The sequence below is a fragment of the Gossypium hirsutum genome, chromosome D05 (genome assembly GCF_007990345.1).
Source record: "Gossypium hirsutum isolate 1008001.06 chromosome D05, Gossypium_hirsutum_v2.1, whole genome shotgun sequence".
In the NCBI taxonomy this organism is placed as follows: domain Eukaryota; kingdom Viridiplantae; phylum Streptophyta; class Magnoliopsida; order Malvales; family Malvaceae; genus Gossypium; species Gossypium hirsutum.
Window position 1 is genome coordinate 25,371,526 of NC_053441.1, and position 20,313 is coordinate 25,391,838.

The 20,313-nt window shown below is 33.5% G+C and overlaps 4 protein-coding genes across 8 annotated transcripts; all 4 read right to left on the bottom strand.

Annotated features, from left to right (window-relative positions):
* Window positions 1-339: 339 nt before the first annotated feature.
* LOC107904947 (COP9 signalosome complex subunit 4) lies at window positions 340-3,681 on the bottom strand. 2 transcript variants are annotated; one of them, XM_016831491.2, is made up of 14 exons: window positions 3,319-3,681; window positions 3,081-3,232; window positions 2,712-2,815; window positions 2,547-2,607; window positions 2,286-2,378; window positions 2,092-2,192; window positions 1,761-1,869; window positions 1,629-1,673; window positions 1,432-1,500; window positions 1,255-1,346; window positions 1,120-1,162; window positions 877-936; window positions 726-785; window positions 340-633 (listed from the first exon to the last, which is right to left on the bottom strand). In XM_016831491.2, the coding sequence occupies exons 1-14, from the start codon at window positions 3,446-3,448 to the stop codon at window positions 559-561; spliced, it is 1,194 nt and encodes a 397-aa protein (XP_016686980.1). In that variant the 5' UTR covers window positions 3,449-3,681; the 3' UTR covers window positions 340-558. The 2 variants fall into 2 exon arrangements, with proteins under 2 accessions (XP_016686980.1, XP_040950380.1); XM_041094446.1 differs by having other exon boundaries at window positions 1,246-1,346; window positions 3,319-3,639.
* Window positions 3,682-4,446: 765 nt separating this feature from the next.
* Window positions 4,447-8,998, bottom strand: LOC107904945 (lysophospholipid acyltransferase LPEAT1). Of its 4 annotated transcripts, none has more exons than XM_041094447.1 (9): window positions 8,230-8,994; window positions 7,659-7,775; window positions 7,489-7,526; window positions 7,042-7,106; window positions 6,891-6,959; window positions 6,561-6,694; window positions 6,059-6,199; window positions 5,681-5,744; window positions 4,447-5,267 (listed from the first exon to the last, which is right to left on the bottom strand). In XM_041094447.1, the coding sequence occupies exons 1-9, from the start codon at window positions 8,719-8,721 to the stop codon at window positions 5,248-5,250; spliced, it is 1,140 nt and encodes a 379-aa protein (XP_040950381.1). In that variant the 5' UTR covers window positions 8,722-8,994; the 3' UTR covers window positions 4,447-5,247. The 4 variants fall into 4 exon arrangements, with proteins under 4 accessions (XP_040950381.1, XP_040950382.1, XP_016686978.1 ...); XM_041094448.1 differs by lacking the exon at window positions 4,447-5,267 and adding an exon at window positions 5,270-5,559 and having other exon boundaries at window positions 7,731-7,775; window positions 8,230-8,998; XM_016831489.2 differs by lacking the exon at window positions 4,447-5,267 and adding an exon at window positions 5,270-5,559 and having other exon boundaries at window positions 8,230-8,993.
* A 295-nt stretch (window positions 8,999-9,293) lies between these two features.
* On the bottom strand, window positions 9,294-16,014 carry LOC107904946 (protein BRASSINAZOLE-RESISTANT 1). The gene is made up of 5 exons (XM_041094450.1): window positions 15,841-16,014; window positions 12,698-12,816; window positions 12,475-12,577; window positions 10,961-11,268; window positions 9,294-10,378 (listed from the first exon to the last, which is right to left on the bottom strand). Exons 4-5 carry the CDS (start codon window positions 11,201-11,203, stop codon window positions 9,677-9,679), a joined length of 945 nt encoding a protein of 314 aa, XP_040950384.1. The 5' UTR covers window positions 11,204-11,268; window positions 12,475-12,577; window positions 12,698-12,816; window positions 15,841-16,014; the 3' UTR covers window positions 9,294-9,676.
* LOC107902571 (serine/threonine protein phosphatase 2A 55 kDa regulatory subunit B alpha isoform-like) lies at window positions 12,432-12,991 on the bottom strand. The gene is made up of 3 exons (XM_016828728.1): window positions 12,956-12,991; window positions 12,698-12,872; window positions 12,432-12,577 (listed from the first exon to the last, which is right to left on the bottom strand). Exons 1-3 carry the CDS (start codon window positions 12,989-12,991, stop codon window positions 12,432-12,434), a joined length of 357 nt encoding a protein of 118 aa, XP_016684217.1.
* Window positions 16,015-20,313: the final 4,299 nt, after the last annotated feature.

The window sequence follows — 20,313 nt, forward strand, 5'->3', positions numbered from 1 at the left end:
TAGAATTTGAGCTTTGCAATGCTTCATGAAAGCAGAAAACAAAGGTGGCCATTGCTGGACCTTCAGGCTGTTTAAAAAGAAAAATTAAGAGCCCTTGTATCCAATATTCCATGTTTTGTTTTTCCTGGAATCAAATCCTAAGATTAGGGAGAATCAGACTGTATAATTCGAAGATTTATGAGTTAAACAATTCTAACTTCATCTTCATTGAGTCAAAGACAGAGTTCCGTCTTCTGCAACTAATTTTAAGGATATTAAACACATTTATGGTAAACCTCGGATTGATTTGGGCATATCATAACTGATTAATGAAACACCTTTCCTAATAAACTGAAAAAATTAAAAGAAAATAATTACAGGATTTTAAATTTGATCCAGAATCCCATATCTTCCTGCCTAACAGACAATATTGCAGTTACAAAACTAAATCTCGAGAACTAAAATATGCAATAAACAAGAATGGTTGAACAGTGTTCTTTTATGCATCTGGGCGAAATGGCTAAGGCAAATTCTCTTCTAAGTTTCTTTGCTCTCGAACAGTGCACCGACTGGTCAGGATTAGATGGGAACTTCCATGCCCTTCTTGGCCATGCTATCAAGTATATCGTTAAGAGCTTGACACACACCAACTATCTGCAGAAACATAAAGCCAAAGATAAACCGAGACCTTGCAAAGAAAGGGGTGTTGATTGGCCAATAATAAGTCTGTATTAAGAATAAATTACCTGTTGATCCCATTGTTGGAGTTCTTCAGTGTCATCTTCAAACTGTATAACAGCTTCCACCTGATGCATAAGATTATTTCTTATTTACATAGCTCCTGAGAACTCCATTAAAGAAGGAATGAAACAAAATCATGCGCTGAGAAATTGAAACCTGGTCGATTGATCCCCTCATTCTATCTTCACAAATCATTCTTGAGGCTATCTTCTCAGCCTGTAAAGAAATAGAAACCAATTATTTTCCTGTCTTAACCACAATCTATGAGGTTCATGGAGAAAGAAACGACCAGAAAATAAAAAACAAGAAAAACAAGTAGCTTTAAAGGTTGTGCTTTTTTTTTTTTTGTATGTTATTGTTGCTTGAATGTAGAAAAAGGATGCCACGAGTAAATCACACCTTATGAGGAGGAATGCCCAGCAAAGTACCCAACTCATCAAAACTATAACAAAGAAAGCAAGAATTTCATTAAAAAAGTTTTCAAATGTAATAGTAAAATAAGATAAGATGAAAATCTAGTGTTACATTTCTAACCGTATATTTGTGTACAGTTTGCTAGCACTCAGAAGATTATGCTCTATTATGGCACGGTCCAGCACAGTATAATTATCAGGAAGCAGTGCTTTCTGTTGGAAAACAAAAGGTTAATCTTGGAGAAATTTACTTTAATTGTAAATGCAAACATCTATGACGGTTGAAAACTTTTATAACCTGATGTGGTTTCAGTTCTTCAGAAAATGCATCAATTTCAGGTTTTCTTAATATTCTCTCCAAATAAACCTGTTAATTTCATATAAATCCCCATCAGAATGGACTTTAAGGTCATAGAAACGGACAAGAAGACTAGTGCATGTGGAGATGCATGCGTGAGGAAGTGTGCCTGGAATCATGAGAAAGAGAGAAAGAACCTTTTGTAATATCGGATAAATCTTCAGCTTGGAGCACCGTTCATCCTGAAACAAGTCCCAAACCATTAACATGATTAGAACAAATTACAAACAAACTTATCATAGTACATTACATCAAGAGAAAGTGTTTACCTTGTAAAGGGTGGCAAGAACACGAGAGCGTTGAGGACCTGCAGCAGCTAATATTGTACATGTTACAGCAGCAGATAGAGCTTGCTCCAGTGCATCCTCATCAATTGTTCTGCAAGAGGTGAACATTGATTATATTTGTACCATAATTCCTCAAACATAACCAAAAATTCAGAAAAGGGGAAATGAGATACAAGCAAATAGATAATTCTACTTGGTGCAAAGCATAATGGTTGTAAGACAAGGTGCTTTTGTGTATGTCAATAGTAAGTGATCTTAAATGGATATAGAAGAAAATCTTTTAAAGGAACAAAATTAACTTCGAATTACATACTCATCTCCTATTTGTCGCTTCTCAATTTGAGATATGTCATAGTATCGGAGTGCTGCTTCCAAGAACTTCCTCTTTAAATCCAAAATCCTTGCGTAACAGACCTGAAAAGAGGGGGTGAAAAAAAAGTAAATTAACAAATTACTGGACTTCCAGCTCTAACATTACATAATTGGTCTAAAAACTATGTCATATACCTTGTACTGTAAAATTAATACTTCATGCTGACTGTTGCTAACCAAAAATGAAGCTTTATTAATAAAAGCTTCTGCGTTAACAGCATCATCATCCTGTAAAATATTCAAGTAATGATTTTAATCATATTTTGTAATTGATCTCACATGTCAGCGATAGAATAAGTAACGACATTACTCCATGACATTCTAACACAAACAAACTTGCCTAAATCATGCTAGCATTCAACAAAAGCAATATGGATAAATAATAGTAATCAATACCTCAAGATATAGACGAGCAATTTGGACACATTTCGACAATCTGAATGTGTCATCAATGATCCTGATAGCCATATCACAACCATAAAAGTACCGTCAATCAAAAGAAAAGAATATATCCCGCTGCAGCCATCATCAGAAACGGAAAACAGAATTGTACTCTCAGACCTCATTCCAGAGTCCAAATCAATCCCACTTAGCATCTGCGCGGCCTTTGACCACTGCTGCTCCGACTCATACAACTCGGCAAGTTTCTCTCGGATAATCAATACCTATCCATAACTCATACAAAATAAACAGCTTTCCTTAAACAACCATGCATATTCCTTAAACAGGTTATGTTTTGCAAACAAAATTTAACTAAAATAGTAAAGGAAGAAATATAATTAAGGAATTCAGTAGAGTTTTAAACCCAACTATTTCATCAAAGCAAAGGTTTAGCAATGCGGTATGTAAAGGTACAAAGGAACTTGCAAACGGTACAAATTTTCCCTGTAGCTTTCTATAAGGTGCTATCAATCAAATTCAAAAACGAACCTGTTCTTCGAATGAAACTACACGAGGGTGAATCTGATCAAGGATGTAATGAGTAATTTCCTTTTGTAACTCTAACTCCAATCTCCCCAATTCTTGTGTGAACGTTTGTAAAAGCTGCCTTGATACCACCAATGGAACATCATCCGATAACACTAAAAGAAATTTAATCACCAATAAAAATAAGTATAACTATTAAAAAAAACCCATGAATTATGCAAAAGGTAGGGAATTTAATTACTATGGTCGATAAATTTCTTGGCTTGAAGGATATCATTTGATGATAAAACCGTCGATAGAATGTGTTTGTATTGTTCGATTTTTTGCCTCTGGTCTACGATCGCCGAGGCGTTTGCTAATGCACTCTCCATTGGCTCCCGATCGCTGATACAAAATCTTCGAAACCCTAAACCCTAAGTTTACTCCTCCGTTTTGTTTTCAGATATAACGAGCTCGAATGTTTACTGCTTTATGGTGATTTTCGTTTTGCTCTCTGCTTCCTTTATTTTTCTAATGTAAATTGCTTTCTGATTCTGAGTTCCAGTTTGGGACGGCGCACTCTTTGTTGGCGTTTAGTATAAGGACTCAATAAATAACAGACACGTCATCACAACAGAATTGCATTTTCATCGATTATTTCGATTTCCTCGTTCTTCTTTTTCTAGGGTTTTTTGGTAAATTGCGCAGTTGGTCACCCAACTATCATAAATTTTCATTCTTACCGAAAAAAAATTTACAAATTGGGCATTGTTGTTAACAACTGTTTTCATTTTAGTCACCTAACTTAATAAGTTTTTTTTTGGTCACCCTGTTAATTAAATATTATTGTACACTTATTTTAGTCACCCAATTTTCATTTTAGCCACTAATTTACTTTTTAAAGATTAATTTTATTTTTTTCCAAAAAAATTAGATTTTTACCGGAAATTGAGTTATCCAACTATGAAGATGAAACCCAAGTTTTTATTTTGCAACTCAATTCTAAAACCCAAGTTTTTACTTTTATTTTTAGGCGATAATGAGGCACATTAACGAAATATCACATCATCACTTTTGAACGAAATTCGAATTCAAAAATCAAATTAAAAAAAATTATCAAGTTCCGGAACTAATGTGAACTAAAAAAGTGTAAAGACTAAATTTAAAAAGTTGTTAAATTTAAAAATTAAATGTTGTTTTAATTTTTTTTTTAATCAAAACTGCATTCTTCATTGCAAAACATCCTGTAGTTAAGACAACATCCTGTTTTAGTGTATGTAGCAATCCAATTCGTTACTTTATTACTTCTCCGTTGTTAAATTTCGAATTCTAACAATGTAATTGTCTTTATTTGTTGAAATCTGATGGAAGATGAAATCAACAAAAAAAATTTTGATGAATGAATTGTTTATTATGGCAATCCATATAGATTGAAAAGGTGCAGTACAACGTCAATGATGGAAGATCCAATGTACAAAAACCTTAACCCAAATCTATCCCAAATTGTACGGAAGCTCGCCTGAACAGGTCTGCCGTGTTTCACCAGAGACTGGACTCCATGTTGGAGACTTCGATTCAACTCAGGCCTTGAATGCGGCAGTCGAAAACTGCAGTGAACGTCTCTGCCCTGTCCATGCACTTAACAAGACATGGCTCCTCAAAGGTAAATAACAAACAGATAGCAAAATACAATGCCCTCCACTAAACACAGTTGATAACTAAGGAACATTAACATCTCCTAATATCAAAGGCCTGCTATGCATAATTACAGGCCAAAGACTCGTATCCATGTTCAAGACATTGAAGAATTCCGAATTTAAACTCACCGCATTCATCCATGTTCGAGACTTTTGAAGAACTTGGAGATTCAACACATCGCATTAATGCAGCAGCCGAGCATCCCAAACCGAAGAAAACCCCTTTTGCATTAGTCCATGCATGCACAGTGACATTTAAATAGCAAAATACTATGCCCTCCACTGAACACAATTAACTCTCTGGATCTCTAGAAACTGTAAATGAATGGACACCAAAAGCCTGCTTTAAGAACATGTGAGCTCAGCTCCATGCAAAAACATTTTCAAACGAAGAAAACAAATATCTTGTGCTGCTTTAAGATCCTTTTTATAATTTTAATTTTTTTGCCAGAAATAATGAATCATGCAATCGGTATACATATGAAGAATCCATATTAGCTTTTGCAAAACAAACCTGCAGGGAACACGAAAGAGACACTTTAGATTTAAAATGCATAGTTACTATATACGTACAGGTTTTTAAGGGCAAAAAATAAACTTCTTGTTAATGTGTATCTTAAGACAAAAACGCCCTCGAGTCGCTTATAGCAGATAATCTGATCTTTGACTAAAGCAATTGCATAAGCACATTCAAATCTGAATCTACTGGCTGTAATTTCAATGAATAAATAAGTTTTACAATATAACTGCAAATGGCGTCATTTTGGGTTCAATGAGGAAAGTGAAACCATCCCTTTGATTTGTCTCTGCATTCATGAAAATACCGGCGCAAACTAAGAAACTCAGATGAGCCATATCATTTCGGAGCAAGGCCAAGAAATTATCAATCATCTTTCTGACGCAAAACACTAGGCATGCTATTATTACCATTGAGTGTAGCAAGATATATTCGCTTCTCAGCCAGTCCAATATCCGATAGTATCAAATTACCCTGCCGGCAGAAAAATCAAACAGAAAGTAAAAACTCATTTTTAACATCAATGACAATCAAGTAATACAATAAGACTAGATGGTTTTTCTTATGCATATCAGCAACTACTTGGCACAAGAAAATTCGTATGGTGCCTCAGGCTAGTGCTTCAGAATTCTAGAACAATCAAAACATGGTATCTGCTAACTGTTAAGAGCGATTTTCTGGAAGGCCCTAGCTTAGCTTTTACTATAGCAGGTATCTAAGAGGTTCCTACAAACAACATGACCACATTTTGTATCTTTTGACAAGACAATTTGATCGTATATTAGTACCTCACTGGCCATTAATCTTCGGACGTTATTAGCATATAGTTTTGGATCATCCTTCTCTAGTTGCGAGGGGTAGTAGACAGGTAACCATTTGACCTCCATGTGATTAACAAATTGACACAGAAGAAAAACCACATGACGCATCTATGAAAAACAATAGAGAACATTAACAGCAGGAGAAAATGTCATACAACAACTACACTTGTCATAAAATTTACACACAACAGATACACTTATTAAAATATTTTTCCATTTTCTCTTTTATTTAATCAAGTACATATTGTCTTCGCTCTAGCATTTCTTGGCTAAACTTCAATAAAACAAATATGTATATGTATGCACGTGTGTGTATATTGCTTGCTGTAATTTTTATCAAATCTAAGAAACTTCAAACTATCATTTGTATATCAGAGTAACTTCGATATCAGCTACAAAAATTAGGGAACAAATAAGACTTATTATCAAATTTGCAATTGCATCTTGAATTTGCATAAGCAATACTCACCCCTGTTACTGATTCCCAGGCTGGACTAAATCTTTGGTATGGGTACTTCAATATAACAGGCACCACAGGTGCTCTTGCCAAAAAGGCACCAGTCTTGAAAGAGATAAGGTAATCCCCATTTGTTGTTGTACCCTCTGTCATCGAGATGAACATGAAGCAAACAACTGTTACTAGTTGGGAATTCATAAGCATTAGAAATACAGAAGCTTAGGTTACTCTTGGATATCAGCTACAGAGATGCATAAGACCCATAATGTATTTGAGCACGGTATGCAACATTAACTAAATAATGTGATAAATGCATATAGTGGATCAAAAAAGATGATTAACCTGGAAAAAGCAGTATCTTTGGAGCATATTCATCCTGGTGAGCTTTACGAACTCTATCAGTCACAACACCTGAAAAAGCATCCAGTTATGCATTGTAATTTAGACCAATATTAAGTGCTAAAGAACAAATTTGACATCCATAGTTTTCTACCTGAAACACCTTTAAAGTCCGATGATTTTGACTCCCGCTGAACGTAGACACAACCAAGGCATTTGCTGTAACAAACAAGTCAAAATATCATTCATCACTTCGACTCCACCCATTTTGTTTATACAAGGAATACAAGATGAAAAAAATAGAGAAAGATACACGTGGTATGATATAAAACAAAAGAAATATATTTCCAACAAAGCATATGCATGCACAACAAACTTTTTGAAAGTATAGATATGTATTCAGAAGTAAATGGGTCACACTAGACAACAATATGTGAAGCAAAGTACAAAAGATTCACCATATATATTTATCGAGCTTGAAAGGCAAAAGGAAAACAACTTATCAGTTTTATATAAAACAAAAAGTCGATAATGACAACCAAATTGAAAAGGGTTTTGCATCAAACCATGGGAGAGGTTTAGGAGGTTAAAATAAACTAACCTGATGAGACCAACCAAAGGAATGTTAGCCACTGACCTCTTCAGCAATAAAACACACCCAAGGATTCCAATTGACAAAACCAAAAAACCAGAAACATGTCAGTTAAACAGTAAAAAAAATTCGGTTATACACCACAATCAAAACCAAAAGAGTTGCTAAGTATAACAGACTTTAGCAACAAAGCTTGGAAAGGAAGAGGACATGTGATATAAAACATCCAGATATGAAATGTGATTCGATACAATTGCTCCAGGCCGTTGTTCTGGTTCATCGGGTTGAAGGGTACCCTGTAGAGAAATCAAACACCCAAAAACATAAATTTCAGGAAAAAAAAATGATCAAACAATTACTTTGTTTGTGTTAGTGTCCATAAAAGTTTGAGAATTTGCATAATTCAAGTCCCATAGATTCTCTTTAGAGCTACCAAATTGGAGCATGAAACAATGCAATCAGTGCTCAATAAGTAAACTTTCTTATGTAAATGCTCATTGGATTGATGGGTACCCTGTAGGGAAATTAAACACCCCAAAACAGAAATTTCAGAAAGAAAGAAAAAAAGAAAAAAACTGGCGACCAAACAACTACCTTTTTATGTTAATGTTCATTTAAGTTTGGGAGGTGGCATAATTGAAGTCCCATATGTTCTCTCTAAAGGAACCACATTGGACCATGAACAATGCAGATGCACTCAATACAGAAAATGTAAAGTTAGAAAAGAAAAAGTTGGCAACTTGGGCATACCGCAGTCTTCGAGTTCTCTTGGGAATTTTTTGAACCATTATGAGTTTCGTTAATCCGATAAAATCCCACAAGAAAAAGCAACGTCTTCGACAGGAACCGACCGGAGCGGAGAATCACGGTTCGTCTCCACCCGCCCAAGTGCGCATAATCCTCTTGCCCTTCCCCATGATTAGGGACCGAGAACAACGTACAAATTCTACAAATCAAGTAATACACGACCAAAACAGTCATCACCAATATGGTGCGTAAAGGGAGGAGCGTTACGAATGCTATTCCAAGCTGCAGCTTCTCCATCAATAGGAGCTCCCCACGTCCCATGGCACCGTACACGTCGTTGCGAACATAGGCAGCACATTTCTTCTCAAGCTCGAGGACGTTGGAGGCGGATGTGAGGAGTGGGCGGTCGTCTCTGGAGGAGGCATCGTCGTGTGTCGGGTCGGGTTGTGGGGTCTTAGACGGTTTCGTATTAAAGCCCCTGAGTTCGGACTCCATGTTGTGGTTGGTGGAGGAAAAGAACAACAGTTGTAGGATTTTTTATTCAAAGTGTTTGGATGCGGCAGCCGGCAGCCGTTCGATGGAATGCCGATGAGGCTATGACGTTGACCGTTTTATTTGATTCATTCCATTAATTAAGGTGGTGATAGGAAAAGCAAAACCTGATCCACCCACGGATTTACACTGATTTGTTTTTATCGGTTTTAATAGAAAGATTTTTGTAAAAGAGGGTGGATGCCATGCCATGTTGTTTTTAAAGGGTGGATGCATGCAGGTGGACTAAAGGTAGTTTAATTACATTTCAGATAATTTTATTTCTAGTGAACATGAATGTTATTTTCTTTTGTCGTCTTTTGGGAACAAGAAAATCAAATAATATCAAAATTACTCTTCGACATTCAGATTCTGATAATGCGTATACATGCTTTAACCCCACTTTCATGTGCATTTTATATATAATCATTCATCCCGACTTACATGTAAATTCATTAATCATTCATTCGGCTTATACCTAAAGTGCATGAAACTGAATATAAAACATTTGCTTAGAAACAAAGATCACACATCCATTTAACAATAGAAACCAGTAAATTAATTTCATTCTGTGAGGTTTTTTCCCAAGCCTATAAAAAGCCTAAAAGAAAAATAAAAACATTTCTGTCAACCAGCAAAATAGCCGACAGTATCTACAAAGAATTGATTTTGATTCTAAAAAAAACCCAGCTTCCCCTAACAATTCAACCAGGGAATCAAAGAATCAACTGACTGGGGAAAAAAAAACAATTGCAGATGAAAATGTAACTCTTCCAATCTTTGGTTTAAGATATTCTGCAATATGCTCTTCTACATCTCACTGTGATAACCTGTAAGGACAACAGCTTTCGTCTTTACTTTTCTTCTGTTTCAACATACATTTTCACCAACATTCGATTTGTACTCTGCTAGACTTGGTCTAACACCGAGCCTTTCCACTTCCAAGCGTGAGCTCGAGATCATCCAATCTAACTTCATGAATCCTCTCTCCTTCCCATGGCTTCACCAGTCCACTCTCAAACTGAAACTCCGAACCATGCCCTTTCTCTTTGATCAAATCATTGGGCAAACTTTGTGGAGCAATGGGCTTCACAAGATTAAAGGTTGGAGAAGTTGGCATTTGAGAAGTAGAAGGTGCAAACTTTTGAAAGCTTATCCATTGACCCGATTCGATTGTTGATGCATCAGACTCATCACATTCAGGTATAGCAGCCGGGGCATGAAAATGACAGTGAGTGGGACTAGCTGGGGCAGAGACTGCATACAATGGGTAGTTAAAAGAGGCCATTGACTCTTTATCAATGGCCTCCCAGTTGGGAATTGGCTTAGGATTTCTTGAGGTTGGTGATGAAAGCGGTGGTGTCACTGGGGCACTGTTTGAGATTCTGAGAGGTGGCAGAGATGAAGGAATGGTGCTTCTAAGGAACGGGAATAGACTAGACTGGTTACTAGCATCAAGCCTAGTGGGACTAGGGAAAGAAGAGGAGGAAGGACTGACTTGACAGGAAGGAATCGGGCTTGGAAATGCAGACGACAATGGACTTGGATTTTGGGATGAAAATGAGGTAATTTTAGCTGAACTGCCTAGTATATCAGTTGGAGCCCGTGGTGGATTACATCCCTAAACAACAAATGCAATTAAAAAAACAAAAATTATCAACAGTACTAGCTTTTATGCAATTAAAAGGCAATTAATACCAGATAGATAATCAAGAAAAGTTGTTCAGTATTCATCACTGATTCATTTCAGCTATCTAATGAAGTTCCAGTTCCAACACAGATGAATGAATGATTGTCTAATTAACAGGTGCTAGTTCAAGAACAATGACTTCCAATTATTACCCAATATTTAACGTTTCATTTCAGCAATTTGTAAATAAAGAAAACTGTTCAATATTCATCAATGTTTCATTTCAGCAATTTAATGAAGTTCCAATTCCAATACAGATCAATGAATGATTGTGTAATTAACAGCTGCTAGTTCAAGAACAATAACTTTCATTTTTTACCCAATCTTTCAAGCAAGTAAACAAAACCAAAATCAAAATCAAACTTAAATTGAACAGATCAAAAAAAGACCCAGAGAGCAAAATCAGCCTAAAAACAAAATGATAGTTGATCCAAGTAAAATAGAACAAAATTTGAATAGATCTAGCATTAGGTAACAAGTGAAAAAAAGAGGAAGAAAAGGTAAATTAGATACCTTTCGATAAGTGGTGCCATCTTCTTCAACAACCCAACCAGCCTCGGCACAAAGAGCTTTGAGAACTTCATTGTTATCACAGTGCTTGGGTAGATTGTAATTTCCTAGAGCTCTAAGCCCAGTATATATCTTTGCAGCAATAGCTCTTCTCCTCCTCTCCCTCCTCCTGTTATTCTCTCTCTCCTTCAACGACGGCTTCCTCCTTGGAGCCGCCAGCATCGACGTCGCCCCATCTGACGTCATCTCTCCGATTTTACAAACAGCGGTGAAGGGGTGCGTTGGGTCACGAGGAATACGCTTTTCCTTGGCTGGAAAAACAATTTGTTAAAAGGGAGAGAAAAAAACAAGAATCTCACTCTGCTTTAAGACCCAAACGATGCTAAAGGAAAGTAAAAACACAATTACGTCAGTTATTCGTTACTGTATTACTGTCAAAAAGTAATTTTAAAGAATAAAATATATATTTTAGATATGATATGTATTTAAATAATGTTTAAATTAATTAATATTATGATATTTTAACAAAAATATAAAAAATAATTTATTATAACTTATTGTTAATATTTTAATATATAATATTAATTTTAAATATTTAAATAATTAATATTAATTATTTATTAAATTTAATTAGAATATATAAATTATATTTAAATATTTAAATATAATAATTAAATATTTGTAATTAGATATTGACACAATTGTATTATTATAAAAATTATTTTTTATTTTTAATTAATGCTTTTAACAAATTTGTATTATTTTATTTTAAAATGTTTTTGAATATATAACTCATATTAGATATTAACATAACATAGAAAATATAAACCTAACAAATTAAAATATTACATATATTTGGATTAAAGTTTTAAAAATAGATAATATTTATATACCAAATATAAATACTAAAAATTTTACAATAGCATTTACAATTTAAAGTGAATTCATTAAACTAGAAGCTATAGCATCTCTTGTTAATTCCATTTCAAAACCCCTTGAATTGTTTGATTCACCGTCATTAACCCTAGATTATATTCTAGATCCAAATCAAACAAAGGAAATCAGTTTAAAACATCAACAATTGAAATGCATTGATCTATGATTAGAGTTATTTGCTACGGTCAAAACTTCAATGCTACAGAATTTATCTAATATTTAGCCAAGACTTTTAAGCACAATATCAGCAGGGAGACATTGATGGTTTGAAATACTTGTGGCCAATATTTTTTTAAGAAGTTATACAAGTATAATTACAAATAATATTGTATAAAGCACAACTTAACTGAAACTGAAATATATCCTACTTGCCTGCAATACATATCTAAATATGAGTAAAAGATATGATTCTCTAAAAACCCACCAAATACATGAAATAGCCTCACTTTCACAGAACATATTTTGTTTAAATCTAAACTTTAGGATAATAACAATAGTTCAATTTTGGTGCAAATCTCAGTAAATTCAACAAAATAAACTAAAAACGGTAAAACACTTGCAATTTGGCATGAGAATCATACAAAGCTGATTGCCGCAAATCAATGAGGCGAATTGAGCCCTTTGAACTACTATATGCTAGCATATTACAGTGGGTAGGGTGAAACTCTGCTGATGTTATAACCTCTGCAATGATAGACATTACAATAACCATTACTTTTGCAAATATATTGAACAACACTGAACTTGCATATGCTTTAAGAAGTGAAAGCAGCAGACTAAAGTACCAAAATAGAATAGGCTTACCAGTTAGATCCTCCATGTTTGCAGGCTTTACATCGACAATATTGAAACTTTGATTGCTAATTTCCAAGTTCCAAAGATTTATACGTAGATCATCGGCTGATATAAAAGTTTCTCCATCACTAGGAATTATAAGAGAGACAGAGATAGAGAGACCATCAGTATATCTTCGCTCAAGCTAATATGAAATGCAAAACACTGAAATGGGAAGTGTTTTCAAACATTCACAAACATGCTTGTCACTATTTACCAGTGGCATACAAACTGTATACAAGCCAAAAGCTTAAACATCACCATACAAACTTCAAAACAAATTACATGAATAAGAATAACAATAGTGCAGAGAGGTGGCGAGCAAACAATTAAACTTCAAGACACGTACTAGATAATTCTGTGATAAGTTTAATACTTCTAGATCCAAATATTCCAGCAATTAAACTTCAAGACACGTACTAGATAATTCTGTGATAAGTTTAATACTTCTAGATCCAAATATTCCAGCAATTAAACTTCAAGACACGTACTAGATAATTCTGTGATAAGGTTTTCACAAATATATATACATACATGTTTTACAACATATAGTTTCCAGCAATGAATCCAAACTCTGTGGAGCTTAGCTTGAGTCTTAAGCCATTCTATGTGCCTAAATCTTTAAGCAGCTTGTTCTTAGATTTATCAAAAACTGATAATCAATATTATAAGTTATCTGTGTTGAGTGATTATATTTGCAAGCCTGAAGAAGAGTTAGCTAGGGTTCAGCCTTTAAAACATCTTCTTTCTCAATGCACTCTTCTTCTAATGGAGGGTAAGTATAATCTATAATTCATGTTTAATTATTAATTATTAATTCAAAGATATATTATTTTCTTCTATGTCATGATTACATGATTGTTTTTCGAAATGTATAGCAATCGAAACATTGAAGGTGGAATTCACAAACATAAAGAATAATCCGAAAAATAATAAGAAAGAAAGAGAAAGGGAAACCCAGAAAATTATTAGTACATGCCGTGCTACAGAATAACACTACGGAAATTCTCAGGTAATAGATCAAAGAATTTAGCTTTCAATGTATGTATGCATGTATGTATGTATGTATTTATGTATGGATGGATGTATGTATGTATGGATGTATGTATGGATGTCTGTATGGATGGATGGATGGATGTATGTATGTATGTATGGATGTATGTATGGATGTATGTATGGATGTATGGATGTATGTATGTATGTATGGATGTATGTATGTATGTATGTATGTATGGATGTATGTATGTATGTATGTATGTATGTATAGATGCATGTATGTATGGATGTATGTATGTATGGATGTATGTATGTATGTATGTATGTATGTATGTGTGTATGTATGTATGTATATATGTATGTATGTATGTATGTATGTATGCATGTATAGATGCATGTATGTATGCATGTATGTATGTATGGATGTATGTATGTATGTATGTATGTATGTATGTATGTATGTATGTATGTATAAGACTCTGTGCAGCCATGCAAGGAGAAGGGAAACAACATGGAAGTGTTAATGATGGCATACAAGGAGAATAGTACATGGAATTGTGTTGGAGCATCAAGCAGTAGTGGAAAAGAAAAGGAAGTGGCAGCCATTGATGAATATTCATGTAGAAATGATGAAACTTTTGATTGTAATTATGATCATCATCATCATCATCACCACCATCACCTAAAGCCATTGACACAACCCATTTGGAAGAACAGTAGGAGGTGTTGGTCTTCTAAGCTTCATTCAAGGTTTGTGGAGGCTTTGAATATGCTTGGAGGCAATGAAGGTCAGAACCCAAATCTAAGTACCAGAATGAGTTTTGATTCGAGTTAAACCCCCTTCTCCTAAGCTCAATACTCTCATCCATTTTTACGTATTGCCAGCTGAATAACATGTACAAAAGAGAGGAGGGGAACGATGAAGCGTCGTTCTTGTTACACTTTAAGCATACAACACAACCACCATTGCCCTCCCCCACCCTTTATTTACAGGGTGCAATGCATTCTGAATCCAAAAACATACCTTTGCTAAGCTTTCCACAGTGGTCGAATTAATATCGTGACTAATGAATCCGGTAAAAAATAGCAACACCGAAAATACTACCTAGAATCCATGTAAAACCAGCATTCCCCATAATGGTTTTCAATTTTCAATATAATAACTAATAACTATTTTAGCTTTGTTTCTAGCTGTCCATCTCTATTTAGGTCCACTGATTTCTCTATGAGAAAAGACAACTTCATAATCCACAGCAGTTCAGAACTAAAGGTAAAACTACTTATCCTCCTATAGATATTATTCTAAAGATGGAATGAACCATAAATTTGACGTCCATGTCCTGTCTAACATCGCTATCTAATATGGAAATAGAGACACACTACGTAGCACATCCAAGATAATCTAGACAATGCGGCTCATAAACAGACTCCTATAAGCCTGCAAGAACACCGATCTTATCAAATTCCAATAAACTTCAGATACTAAAGTAGATATTGCAACTGCATCTTACTTTAGTTCAAGGGGCCCAACATGAACTCTAAGATCATTGTACTAGATAGTATTACTACCTATTCGAACCTGTCTATTCTAAAAATTTAACTCAGAGAATAGATGCATTAAGCCTCTAGCAAATAAAGAAACATAAGTAATTAACTAATAAATATCCCAATTACCGACCAAAATCCCATTCCTTAAAACCTCCCCTAAACCCTTTTTTGACCTAAAGAATCTAGCCAATGCTATCTTCTTAAAGATCCAACACTTCAAAGTTTTATCCAATCTTCAAGCAATGCCTTGAACATAAGTTCAAAACTGGCCTCAGCATATTGCATATCTCATAAGAACACACCCCCCAAAAAAATATATCCAACCTAATCCTCAGGAAAGATACCCTAAATTTATAGCACTTAAATCCCCTCTTTAAACAACCTAGCATTGCCTATCAATCAGATTTCTATTTTATTTTTTCTATCATAAAAAAAATCCAACTTTGGCAGCAAAATAATACAAAAAAATTATAAATTTAAGAAAATAACACATCTCTCAACTATCCATAACAAAGAACCACCGGTGGAGAAGAGGAGAAGAGAATAAGAGAAGAAAAAGATAAACTCACCGATGGTGGAGAAGAGGAACAAAGAACCGGCACAGGGCAGAGGACAAAGAACCAGCAGAGGACAGAACAAAGAATCAGTAGAGGGTAGAGATGAGGGCAAAGAACCAGCGTAGCAGAGGGCAATGAAATTTATTTTATTTTATTTTAAATTTCAAAATATATAATATTAAGATCATTTTTAATAATATAATTTTTAAAATATATATTACCATATTTAATTCTACTTTACTTTAAAATATATATAATTTGGATTAATTTGACCTTTTAGTATTAACCAGAAAATATTGGGTGTATTGATAAGATATATTGTACTTCAAATGGGATAATGTTAATTCGAACATTGGAGATGACATTATTAAGAGAGACAACCATGAACCCCGAACATATATCGTAAAACAAACATAAAGGATACTAAAAAATAAAAAATAAAATGCAATAATACTAATGTATGGATATTTTTAATTTAAATTATTAATATTAGGTTATAGCACACTTACGATATAAGTAGAAAATTTAAGTAAAAATATATATTTATTAAAAGTTTATGTAAGAAATAAAAGAAGTTTTGGTTGAAATTGTAAAGTTGAAAGTTTAAGTACACCTAGGACTTTACTTGGTAGAAAAAATAATTTTCTTTCTATCCATTACTTGGTAGAATTGAAAAATAAAAGGAAAGAAAATAAAACATTTGAAAAAAGCATAATATTGAACTAACATGCATCACGTTTATTTTCTCCCCTCTTATCATTCCAATTTAACCTAAGTACAAAATCATAATCATTCAAATTGATCACCTCATTTTTCATTGCACTTTCAATCTTTAATTTGTGGATGAACTCCTTATGCTACACCAACAGTTGGGACCTTCATAGAGTTAACAATTTTGATCAATCTAGTTGTCTTATTAACTTTAAGACTATGTTCACTAATTGTCTTCTCAGATATTAATAAGTCAGATGCTCTTGTGTCAACTAGAGTACTCTTTCGTTTGCTTGCAATGTTGATTACGAACATCATCTTTTTCTACTTTAAACCCCTCATTGTCATTGCATGATTGAGTATCATAGAACCAAGATTCAAAGTCTCATCCTTGGCTCTGCAACCTCCTTATTGATGGTGATATGCTTAGCTCATTCTAAACAATCTCGCATCTTGTGCAAAACCATCACATAAGAAGCACTTCATTGACTCCATTTCCTTTTTCTTTTCCTATGACTTGGTGGACTTCCACTTCCCTATTGATGGCTTCCCATTTCCATTTCTGGATTGTTCTTCTCAAACTTTCCCACCATTGTCATTGTCATTGGGCTTGGAATATTGGGATCCAGTACTCTTAATGTGGTTGCTTTCGTCATTAATACTTTTTAGCTTTTCTAACAGATTGATTAATAAATTTTCGTTGTTTAAATTATTCTCTTGGTTATTCTTGTCCTCAATGGTTTTTGCACGAAAAAAAATTTGTATAAGTAAATATTTACTTACCGGTTGCCTAATGTTTAACTAATATTAAGTTGCACCATATGGTCGAATATGATAAGAGAAGACAACTTATATTAGTAGGTGGTCTAAATAGTTCATAGCCTGAAGAATCAAAATTGAGTAAATTTATTTGATGAATTATTATGTTGTCTATCAAGCCCAATTAAAGAGATACCTAATCTTGTATATAAAAATGGATGACTCCCAGAAAGATAAAGACATCAGTGTGATTGTCTAGATTGACAATACATCAAACAAGATCGACAATGCATATAACAAGATTCGAGTTGAATTCATCCTAAATCTGTTTATAGATTTATTCACTATTGATGTTCAAGGTGTGACTTACCTCAATTTTGATTAAGTAAATAATGTGTATATAACTCGTATACTTTGATAAATTAAAAACCTAAGTTTAATTGGAAATAGAGCTAAAAACTAGTGTGTTAGGTATATGACTTATGTATGACAAAACTTTAATTAAAATAGTGAAATTCATAGCCTAATAAAAGGTAAACGATATCCTATCATTGGAATTGCATGGCTGATGAAAAAGAAATATGGTCACGGGTCATTTGTCTATAACGAATTATTTTATTACTATGTGTTAATAACATACGTTTTTAAAATACTTTTTCATTGAGGAATATGTAATGGCTAACATGAGATAAAATATGATTATATTTGATGAACGAATTTAACCCAATGAGATGAAAGATATGTAATAGTCTGTTTTTCAGTGGTACCGAAAATGGTAGTTTTAGGACCCCATTTTTTGATGATCGAGTCAGTAAATATTATTATTTAATATTTAGAGTCAATTACAGTGTTATATTGGAATTTGATTTGTTAAATTTGTTGTTTTGAAAGTTGGTTAAAGTAGGAGTGGTTTGACTCTAAAGTTAGTGGTGTTGGAAAATGAGGTTTTGAGACCTCGTTTTCGTAAATCAAACCCGTAAATATTTAATAAAAATATTTACGTAGTTATTATATAGGTGAATCAAATTTTGGATAGGTAATTTTGATGAATTAATGACTAATTAAGGTACAATGACTAAATTCTAAAAGTGGTAAAAATTAATTGGTATGAATTTTTAGTTAATTGAGGGTTCAATTGAGCAGCCTTGATGCCAAACAGTTCTGGATGATAGTTGGCATCCATTAAATTGGTTAAACATTATTTAAGTTAAATAAGTATGATTAATTTAACCTAAATTAGATTAATAAATAAATAATAATAATATCAAAGCTAAAACATAAGGGAGAAATCGTTCGTGATACTTCAAGCTTTCAACCTTTGATTGATCCAAAATTGAATCACATTGAACATGTAACACCCCTAACCCTTGTCTATTGCCAGAACAGGGTTACGGAACATTACCCGACTTTTCAGATCAAATACGAACATTTCATATCATTTAACATACATACCAGAATATAATCATAAATCACTCATATTGTCCATTGTATGAGCCCTCGAGGCCCAAAAATACACATTAGAAACAAATCAGGACTAAACCGAAAACTCAGAGAATTTTTCACAAAATTCCAACATTTTTCCTATATGCAGGGGATACACGCCCTGTGAACGGAAATAGGTCATTTCAAGGCTACATTTCTCACCCATTTTGATACCAACCTAAACACAACATTTTAACACATCAATATATCCCAACAAACAATCAAAACAAGTCAAAATCATGTTTTAAACATAACATAACATCATTTATATATACCCAAATATCTATACTTGCCTATTTAATCCATCTAACTAGTCTGCTAAAGTTAACCACAAATTGAATACAATAAACCTATATAATTCACATCAACATTACTAATATGTCTCATTTTCAACCCAACATATATATAAGCAAAATTATAATTATTAACATTTACACAAGACAAACTTTAATTAAATCCACACAAATCCTATACATGCCATATAAACTATATTAACGTTTCAAAAACTACTGGAATAAGCTAGATAGTGTGACTTGATGTGTTGATCCAATCTTTCAACCTCTTAAAAATCTACAAAGACATTAAACAACTCGAGTAAGTTCAATGAAGCTTAGTAAGTTCGATGGTTTAAACATAAATCTTATCGAACCTACAACAACAAATCAATTAAATAAATTCATTCAATGTAAGCTCTCTGCCAATCACAACTTCAATCGATGAGTACACTTATTTCAGATCAATACCAATAACAAACAATATGTTTTTCAATTTCAATTACATATTCACTTACCAAGTCTTCCCAAATCAGTGAACGACTTGTGGATAAGAGTACATCGTTTTCAAAAGCCCGAAGGCTGAACAAAAGCTCATGAGAGCTAAAAAGAAACCCATAAGGGTTGAAAGGAAGCTCGTAAGAGCTGACCAGAAACCCATAAAGGTTAAACAGAAGCTCAAAAGAGCTGAACAGAAACTCATATGAGTTAAATAGAAGCTCGTGAAAGCTAAACAAAAAGTAAACACAAAAGTTCATAGCAAATGTTGAACCTCGATTTACTTAGGTAATTTGCCACATTTTCCCCCGATGCCATCAATTCACCGAGTGCCGAATGTATTCAAATCTCGCGTTCCAATCGTTTCGAACATTCAATTTAAATTCATAACTTTTATAAAATTTCACTTTAAACAATAGATATGAATAAATACATAATACCATTCAATTGTAATATTTGCAGAAGTTCAAAGACTATTCTGCTAATTTTCCTTTTTCATGAGTATCTACGGGTTCTTGATTTAAAATATAAAATTACTCATACATTAGCATATATTTTAGTTCCAATTCATTTCATAATTAATACCCTTCAATTTTTTAAATTTACACAATTACCCTAAAATTTTACAACTTTTACAATTTAATCCCTTAACTAGTTAATCTATCAAATGAACTAGTTTTTCTCAATTAATAATTTATTTAAATATTCTAGGCTATCATACAGCCCTTGATAAAATAGAAATTTAATTCCTAACCCTAATACT